At 37.7% G+C, this 10348-nt stretch overlaps 1 protein-coding gene across 1 annotated transcript; it reads right to left on the bottom strand.

The window, feature by feature from the left end:
* Positions 1-2395: 2395 nt before the first annotated feature.
* LOC129522179 (olfactory receptor 7A10-like) lies at positions 2396-3250 on the bottom strand. Its single transcript, XM_055344321.1, has 2 exons — positions 2896-3250; positions 2396-2610 (listed from the first exon to the last, which is right to left on the bottom strand). Exons 1-2 carry the CDS (start codon positions 3248-3250, stop codon positions 2396-2398), a joined length of 570 nt encoding a protein of 189 aa, XP_055200296.1.
* Between the last annotated feature and the right edge of the window lie 7098 nt (positions 3251-10348).

Genomic DNA, 10348 nt, shown 5'->3' with positions numbered 1-10348 from the left:
GCAATCTGTGGATTCAGTGTAATCCCTGTCAAAATTCCAAAAGCATATTTTACAGAAATAGAACAAATGCTCCTACAAATTTTATGGAATCACAAGACCCGAATAGCCAAAGCAATCATGTGCTGGAGGCAGCACACTCCCTGATTTCAAAGTGTATTACAAGCTATGGTAACCAAAACAGTATGATGTTAGCATAAAAAGCACACAGATGAAAGGAACGAAATAGAGTCCAGAAATAAACCCACAAATCAGTGGTTAATTAGTTTATGACAAAGAAGGCAAGAATATATAAAAGGAAGGATCAGTCTCTTCAATAAATGGTCATATGCCAAAAAAAAATCAATTGGACCACTATCTTACACCATAGGCAAAAATTAACTCAAAATGGATTAAAGATTTGAATATAAGACCCAAAGCCATAAAACTCTTAGAAGAAAACATATTGGTCTTGGCAATGAGTTTTAGGATTTAACACCAAAGGCAAGAGAACAAAAGCAAAACTAAACAAGGTCTACCTCAAAGTAGATGGTTTCTTCATCAACAAATTGAAATGGCAGGGAGTATTTGCAAATCATGTATCCAAGGGGTAAATATTCAAAATATAAAAAGAACTCTTACAACTCAATAGCAACAAACAATCTGATTAAACAATGGGCAGAGGATCTGAATAGACATTTTTCCAATGAAGACATACTGATGGCCAACAGGTCCATGAAAAGATGATCAACACCACTACTCATCAGGGAAATGCAAATCAGAAGCACAATGAGATATCACCTCATGCTTCTTGGAATGTTCAGTATCAAAACAACAAGAAACAGCAAGTGTTGATAAGGATGTGGAGGAAAAGGACCCTGAATACTGTTGGTGCAGTTGTAAATTGGGGCAGCCACTATGGAAAACAGTGTGGAGGTTCCTTGAAAAATTAAAAATAGAAATACTACATGATCTATCAATTCCACTTCTTAGCATTTATCTGAAGAAAACAAAGACAGAAATTCAAAAAGATATGCAGACCCCATTTCATTACAGCATAATTACAATAGCCAAGACATGGAAACAACCTTGATGTTCGTGAGTGGATGAATGGACAAAGAAAGGTGCTGCACTGAGTGATGTATGGATATGTTGAATGACTACATTGTACACCTGAAACTAATGTAACACCATATGTTAACTCTACTGGAATTTAAATTTTATATATATATATATATAAAATATATATATATATTAGAATATTATTTAGCCATTAAAGTGAATGAAATGCTGGCATTTGTGACAGCATGGATGGAACTTGGGGGCATTATGCTCAGTGAAATAAGTCAGACACAGGAAGATAAAAACCATATGATTTCACTTAAGTGTGGAATCTTAAAAAACAAAACCAAGTTTGTGGATACACAGTACAGACTGGTAATAGCCTGTGCTAGGGGGTGGGGAGTGGGTGAAATGGGCAAAAATGTCAAAAGGCACAAATTTCCAGTTATAAAATGAGTAAATCTTGAGGATATCATGTCCAGCATGGTGATGATAGTTAACAAAACTGTACTGTAGATTTGAAAGTAGCTAGGAGAGGGGATCTTGACAACTGTCATCATGAAAGAAAAGTTGTTTTTTTTTTTACAGATGATAACCGAACTTATTTTGATCACTTTGCAATATATAAAATATTGAATCATTCCATTGTACACCCGAAATCAATGCAATGTGATGTCAGTTATATTTTAACGACATCATCAACAACAGCAACAACAACAATAATGACAAGGGACAGTTCATCCATCACATTGGCTCAGGGTTGAGTCACAAGTATCATGGGCCTAGGTGAGCATCCCAGGCATTCTTAGCCTATAGGATCGCTATTCATAGGCTGAGGCTTAAGAGGACAACAATAAAATCTATCTCATCTGGAAGAGCAGTTAAGTAGGAAAAAGGAATGACAACAAACCCAATGTGAAAACTGATTTTGTATTTTCTTCTATGATGAAATTATATAAATGGCCTTATGCCAGGTGCAGTTTTACCCATCTGAGTTATACAAGTCATGGTTATTCTTTCAAGAAGTCTAGGGAAATTTTGGTGTGATATATGTCATTGAAAAAACATTTGAAAGGAAATCATTTTTAGGAAATTGAAGAGGTCCTGTAAAAGATATAGAAGTTTTCAAATCTTTCTGATCCAAAGTTGGGAAGAGCTGTGGGCACATATGTAAATGGCAAAGGAAAAATTGTATGTATATCACACAGAGCAGAGAGCTTAGTAAATGGAGTTTTCTGAAGTTGTATAGAGAGGTTGAATTCTAAGAAATGGAAATTTCAGGAAATATGTAGAAGCCAATTCTATTTCACAGTGATCAAAAAACATGACTTTGAGCCCTGCAATCAAGGGCACTTCTTCACCACCAAGACAATGTTCCTTTTATAACTGCCCTCCTGAAAAATCTCATCAGAGCCTCCTTTATATCTTTGTTCCTCAGACTGTAGATGAAGGGGTTCAGCATGGGCGTGATGACCATGTACATTACTGAGGCTACTGCACTTGCATGGGAGCTCTGGGTAACAGCAGAGCTAAGGTACACTCCCAGGACAGTGCAATAAAATAAGGAAACAACTAAGAGATGAGATACACAGGTGGAAAATGCTTTCAACTTGCCCTGAGCTGATGATATTCTATGTATGGAGGAAATAATCTTTGAATATGAGCAAAGGATCCCAGCAAGGGGACCGCCAGCCAACAGCACAGCTGAAACATATATTATTGTGTCATTAAGAAAGGTATCAGAACAGGCAAGTTGGATCATCTGATGGAGTTCACAGAAAAAGTGAGGGATTTCCACCTCTGAACAGAAGGAAAGCTGCAAAACCATTAAGCTCTGTAATAAGGAATTCAGAACACTGATGATCCAGGACACCAGAACCAGCAGTCCACAGACCCGGGGATTCATGATGACCATGTAGTGCAATGGGTGGCAGATGGCCACAAAACGATCATAGGCCATCACAGCCAAGAGAAAGTCATCCCAGCCTGCAAAGAGTAAGGAAAAGCAGATCTGGCTGATGCATCCTGTATATGATATAAATTTGCTCTGTGTCTGTATATTTACCAGCATCTTGGGGATGGTGGTTGAGGTGAAACAGATGTCTACAAAGGACAAGTTGGCCAGAAAGAAGTACATGGGAGTGTGGAGGTGAGAGTCAGAGCCAACAGCCAGGATAATGAGCACGTTTCCAAACACAGTGATGAGGTACATGAAGAGGAAAAGTCCAAATATGGGGAGCTGAAGTCCTGGTTTATTTGACAATCCTAAAAGAAGAAATCTTGAAATTTGTGTATCATTTCCTGGTCCCATGTGGTGGTTGTGATGATTAGGAATTAGAAAAGATGATTAAGTTTTACAGAAATGGTCATTAGTAACATGGTAAAAATGCTATAATTAAAATGACATGTGGGGGGAAAATGAGGCATACAAGCAAGTGAATGAGGTGTTATCTTTACTGGGAGTTCAGAAAGACCTAAAACAAGGTGATATTTGAAAAAGACCTCAGGGAAATCTGTAGGAGAGACACGAGTATATCTGGGGACATGTGGGCCCTAGAGGAGAAAGAGCCAGTGCAAAGACCGGAGCAAGACACTTGTTTTGGATGTCCAGGATTCAAAATAGAGCCAGTGTGATCGGGAGATGAGCAAGAGGGAGAGTGATTACAGGTGGTGTCAGGAATGTTGAGGAACAAGGTTGCCTTCTCACTGCAGCTGAGACTTCAAGACACAGGGAGTCCTTCATTCATAGTGTTCCTTGCACTTCAATAATTTGTTTCCAAGGGATCCTGTCAACAAAAATAGATCCCTTCCTTATTTCCAAGTGTTGGTTAAGATCCTGGAGTCTGTATTTTAAAGGTCCCATATTGGCACACTATAGACTCCTGGGGCTATGTGACTACCAGGCTCTTCTCAGCCCCAGCTACAATATTTAGGAAAGAAATGATACCAGTTAGGCTCTCAATATCGAATTATCATTATTATAACATGTATAGAAAAATCCCCAAATTCCAGTTGGTAAGACTTCCATGAACATGTAACTTGGTGCTCTAATTTAATGACCATTTTGTCTTGCATTTAGCTAAGTATAAAAAAATTCAAAAGGAAGAGAAAAGAAAGAGGATGGAGAAAGGTCTAATGAGCCCAAATGGTTCCTGATAGACAATGATGATTAAAAAGCTTCCCTGGTTCTGGCTGCATTCCAACCCTAGATATATCCCTTAGATGACCAGAATAGCTAATAATGTTGCAAAAACCAATTTCTCCAAAAGAGAAAAAGGTGATGTATTTATGGTATCAAGACAGCATAATGTATGAACATCCCCTAGAAATATGAATTAAAGGAATACATCCACAATTGACTGAACGAAATGCACAACATACAAAAATAGCAGGAATTTATCAAGATGAAATAGTGAAAGATTTTTCTAAATAATATTAAATACAAAATCTTGGAATCCATGGATGAGTTTTGAGTCCTGGATCTACAACACATGAGATGTTTGAATTTGGGAAGAAAAAAATTATTCTAAAATGTTAATATTCTCACCAGAGTAGTGGGGGTGGTGGTATCCATTCTCCTACAGTGGTCAATAGATTGACTCCATCTATGTAAAAAATTGAGCATAGTTCCTTCCTATTAGTATATGAATGGTCTTTCTCTCTGTTCAGTCGAGTTTGTATGTGTGTGTGTGTGTACATACATGTGTATTTGTGTGTTTGCAAGTGTACACATTCTTGGTCATAATGCAAAAGGTATATTTACTGTGGACAGTTAAAAAAATTGGAATCCACTATAGTAAAGGAAAAAATGGTTTTAATATAAGGCCAGTGCCTGCTAATGTGATGAAAATGTATGAATGAAGAGTCCATCGGAAGACCAGGTTGCAGAGGGAAAAGGCAGTCAGCGTGGGTGACATCAGCATCAGAGCCCATGCTGACTGATTCACAGCGTCTACCTCAAGCTCCTAATCTAATTGTTATTCCTGTCCTTACTCCCAGTTTATTTGGCTACACTGATTTTTATGTTTCCTGAGGGTGGATGAGGCTGACTTCTTCTGTTACTTTCCTGGGTGTCATTCCTTACTTTGTTATTTTGGGCTTTGGGATTTGATCTTTGTTTGACACAAAATCCAATGGGTGTGTGCCAGTCCTGGTTCTCTCTTCCTTGTCTGCCATGCAGAACACTTCTAAGATCATACTCTGCTAAGTCTTGCAGAGTCTTGTTCTGTGACAATATATCCCCTTTCTGTATATAATTTATCCTTGAAGACCCCGTGTAATATGAGCACTTATTTCCCTGTTCTCCATTATAACGTATGCTCCAAAGGAGTAGTAGCCTCACCTACTTTGTTCATGTCTTTGTGTTGACAATGGTACACATTTGTATAGAAGCAATAATTTTAAATGAGAGTTAATTAAATGGAGAGAATGGCAGGGGAAAAATTATGTTAAATATGGTGGATTTAAGTAATTTTCTTAAAACTAAACAATATCTGGGAAGCCAGGGTGGCTCAGCAGTTTAGCGCTGCCTTTGGCCCAGGGTGTGATCCTGGAGACCCGGATTGAGTCCTATATCAGGCTCCCTGCATGGAGCCTGCTTCTCCCTCTGCCTGTGTCTCTGTCTCTCTCTCTCTCTCTCTCTCTCTCTCGTCTCTCATAAATAAATAAAATCTTTAAAAATCTAAACAATATCTAATACTAACATCTTATAGAAAAGATATACAATAGCAACCCTCATATCAATATGGGTCACTAACTCAGGATGAAATGGCTAAAGGCTTTGAAACAAAAGACTAGGAAAACATTATTTTTAATACACAGTGGGAAGCAGTAGCTAATGCCAGATTTCAGGTTGTACTACAAAGCTGTGTTCATCAAGGCAGTGTGGTACTGGCACAAAAACAGACATATAGATCAATGGAACAGAACAGAGAACCCAGAAGTGGACCCTGAACTTTATGCACAACTAATTATGCGATAAAGGAGGAAAGACGATCCACTAGAAGAAAGACAGTCTCTTCAATAAATGGTGCTGGGAAAATTGGACATCCACATGCAGAAGAATGAAACTGGACCACTCTTGCACCATACACAAAGATAAACTCAAAATAGATGAAAGATCTAAATGTGAGACAAGATTCCATCAAAATCCCAGAGGAGAACTCAGGCAACACCCTTTTTGAACTTGGCCACAGTAACCGGAGAAGGACAAACGGTGTATGTTCTCATTCATTTGGGGAATATGAATAATAGCGAAAGGGAATATAAGGGAAGGGAGAAGAAATGTGTGAGAAATATCAGAAAGGGAGACAGAACATAAAGACTTCTAACTCTGGGAAATGAACTAGGGGTGGTGGAGGGGGAGGAGGGTGGGGGGTGGGGGTGAATGGGTGACGGGCACTGGGGGGTACACTTGACGGGATGAGCACTGGGTGTTATTCTGTATGTTGGTAAATTGAACACCAATAAAAATTAATTTATAAAAAAAAAAATACACAGTGGGAAGCAGTAGCTAACGTTATAATTTTATCATATGTAACCACAAATAGAATCAATCATGCATATGAAAGGATGCAAAGGATCTTTAGTTGAATACAAAAGAACATGTTTCACATGATGACAGGAGATACTGTTATTTTAAATTTTAAAAAACAGACCTAATTCCAAAATATAAAATGTTAGAAATGAGGACAATTAGATGTGTAGTAAGGTGGCAATATGTGTAAAAAGCAATTCTTACTACTAAGGATGCAGAAAAATTTCAGCGTTTTAAGGCAAAGAGGGAAACAGGAATGTGATCAACTGATAGATCTGATCACACAAAATACATAGGCTATCACTATTCCATCAATACATCTATACACAATACAAGAGCTTAATGGAAAACAACAAACCTGGTGAAAATATTGCCATTCTTTTTTTGAAAGAATGGGATCAAAACACATTAAAAACACATAGATCCCAGTACATGGCAGCAAGTTACTTTCAAAAACAATTTGCATATAGGAAGTAAATGACTAACAAAGTAAAAAATATATTCATTCTCGTTAGTAATAAAATCATTGCAAAGTAATGCTCCTTGGCATATCCTTACATGCATATTAAGTACATTTTCCCCCTGGTGAATACTAATGGGAGAGATGATACTGTGAAATGTATGTCTCAAAAACTAGTGTCACAAGGTAATATTTCCCTCCATGGGCCTGGATCCTTCTAAAAAATACAGAACAAAGTAAATGCACCTCAGCTGAAAAATCTTGAAAAATGCTCACTCCACTTCTTTTTTTTTTTTTTTACATTTTAAAATTTAGATTCAATTCAATATAGTATAACACCTGGTGCTCATCTCACTCCACTTCTCACACCTCCAAGCCTAATACTCTGTTTTCCTACTGTCCTTAGCTCCAAAACTCCCTGAACTTGTTCTCATTTCACTGGAACCACTTTATGCCCTCATTCCTGCCTTTGGGTCATCCAGCTGGACTTCCATTCCTACAACATATTCAACAATGATGCCTGTATTACTGAGTCAAATTAATGTTTATTTTAAAAATATATTAAATAAATTATATTTAACCTTAGTAGTCAACCCTACAAGCAAACATGAAGTTCTGGACTCTGGGATAGGCTGATTAGGCTCTCAGGTGACCTCAGGTAAAGGTTCTCGGGTTCCATTCTCTCTCTGATCCTTTCCTGAAATTCCTGTTGAGCTCTCAGACTCACCTGGATGGGGCCTATAAAATCAAAGTCTCCATGTGAAGGTCCCAAGTCTTCCCTCAATGGTTAATGAGATCAAAGTTCTGTTACCAGACAGGACAGCTGGAAATAGTAAAGCATGGGTCCCCCAGCCAGACCTAGGAACTCAAAAGCAACATTCATGTCCTGTCCTGCACAAGGATGTACCTGGGAAGGGACTGCAACAAAGGAGGTATTTATAGCTACATGTGTCTCCTCATTAGGAACTGTTTCCATTGTTACTCCCACCTCTGAGCATATTATTTCCCCATAGGCCACTCATCTGGACAAAAAGGACATTTTTCCTGTGGATTCTTTATTCCTAGGAAAATATTAGAAACTTCTAATTTTAATTACTTCTTCCCCATGATCTTGCCTGCCTTCCAGAGCTCTAACCTCCTTGCATTTTTCCCAATTTTGAGTTCATGTTTTCTCCAAATCTAAGACTGAGGAACCTACTTAACCAAGTCTCTTGGACCTTCAGCATACTGCTTATGGCAGAGAAGATCTCCTGATATCTCTATAAAATTGCTATTCCCCTCTTCAACAAGAGAGAGTGATACATGAATCTACTATAAACATATTGGCAGTGTGCTGTTGCCTTCATGATACTTTTGACTAACCAATCAGGTTATTCATGCTGATAACACAAATTCAGAGCTGTCATTTAGTGCTCCAATTTAAAAAGTTTTTCAATTATGAGATATTTAAATCTTTTTAGGCATCACACATGGAGTTGAGAATCCCATGTGGATTGTTTTATTTCATTTCTATAAAGGTCCACTCTGTAAGGTCTGTACTATAATGAACCTTAGTCTACACTTGTAAAAGTGGGGCTCAGAGTGTGCAATGAGCTACCCAGAGTTATGAGCTGAGGAAGGGATGTGCTTTGACTTTAACTCCAAGAAGATATTTTCAGTTCTCATGCAACTGGAAGCAGCTTACACTGAGCCTGGCTCCCAGGCAAGGCATGGTGCAACTCCACCCAGGCAAAGACATCTGAGAATCAGTGCAGTAGGCCCCTCCCACAGAAGACCAACTGGAAGAACAGGTGAATAGCAAGTTTATGGACCATACAGGACTGCAGAATTCCAGTCCTAGGGGAAAATAGTACATAGAACTCAAGGTTTTTTCTCATGATTCGTTTATCATTCAGTTTAAAATTTTCTTTTTTTTTTATTTTTTCCCTTTTAACTAGTTTATTTTATCAACTCTTTGTTTTTAAATCTTTTTTAAGCTTTCATTTTTTACACTTACATTTTATATATACAGCCTTCATTTGTAACTTCACTTCACTCTATTCAATTTTATTTCTGTAAATATATGTGTATATATACACATATATACTTCTGTAAATATATATATTTTCTTTATATATACTTCTGTGAATATATATATATATATATATATATATATATATATATATATATTTCTTTACAATTGTGGGATTTATGGTCTTGTAACACAGACCAAAATACACTCAGGACCATGCAGATTACCCTGTATCCCCTGTTTCTCCACCCTGTGAGATTATATTCTCTCTATCACCTCCTCTTATTTCCTTCAGTTTTTTGTGTTTTTTCTTTTTCTTTTTATTTTCTACTGTCTGATCTCTTCAAATTTCTCTAGTGTGTATTTCACTTGGGTTGAGGTTGATATTTTTCATGGTGTTCACTTGTTCATCCATTCTTATCTGGATAAAATGATGAGAAGGAGAAATTCACAACAAAAGAAAGAACCAGAGATAATACTCTCTGCCACAGATGTCATCAAAATAGATATAAGTAAAGTGTCAGAACCAGTCATTCAGGATAACAATTTATATAGTAGCTGGTTTTGAAAAAAAGCATAAAAGACACCAGAGAATCTCTTAGTGCAGAAATGAAATTGAATCAGGCCAACATAAAAATGCTCTAAATGACAATGCAGTTTAAATTGGATGCTCTAACAGCTAGGGTAAATGAGGCAGAAGAGAGAGTAAGTGAATAGAAGACAAGTTGATGAAAATAAACAAAGCTGAAGAAGAGACAAAAACAACTAATAAGGACACGTCAAGAAATCAGTGATGCCATAAAACAACAAAAAAAATGAGAATTATTGGAAGTCCTTGGGGAGAAGAAAGACAGAAAGAGAGAGAGAACCAGTAAGAATGGGGAAAATTAACAAGGCAGTAAACAACAAATGTTGGAGAGGATGTGGAGAAAGGGGAACCCTCTTGCACTGTTGGTGGGAATGTGAACTGGTGCAGCCACTCTGGAAAACGGTGTGGAGGTTCCTCAAAGAGTTAAAAATAGATCTGCCCTACGACCCAGCAATTGCACTGCTGGGGATTTACCCCAAAGATACAGATGCAATGAAACGCCAGGACACCTGTACCCCGATGTTTCTAGCAGCAATGTCCACAATAGCCAAACTGTGGAAGGAGCCTCAGTGTCCATAAAAAGATGAATGGATAAAGAAGATGTGGTTTATGTATACAATGGAATATTACTCAGCCATTAGAAACGACAAATACTCACCATTTGCTTCGACGTGGATGGAACTGGAGGGTATTATGCTGAGTGAAATAAGTCAA

The sequence above is a fragment of the Nyctereutes procyonoides genome, unplaced genomic scaffold (genome assembly GCF_905146905.1).
Source record: "Nyctereutes procyonoides isolate TBG_1078 unplaced genomic scaffold, NYPRO_anot_genome, whole genome shotgun sequence".
In the NCBI taxonomy this organism is placed as follows: domain Eukaryota; kingdom Metazoa; phylum Chordata; class Mammalia; order Carnivora; family Canidae; genus Nyctereutes; species Nyctereutes procyonoides.
This window is presented reverse-complemented; position numbering and strand designations above follow the sequence as displayed.

Bases quoted from the DNA above. Each gene is read 5' to 3' on its own strand.
- LOC129522179 (XM_055344321.1), bottom strand. From the start codon at position 3,250: ATGTACCTCATCACTGTGTTTGGAAACGTGCTCATTATCCTGGCTGTT. The intron at 2,611-2,895 runs GTGTTCTGAATT...CTCATCTCTTAG, and splicing joins TCTGGTGTCCTGGATCATCA to TTGTTTCCTTATTTTATTGC.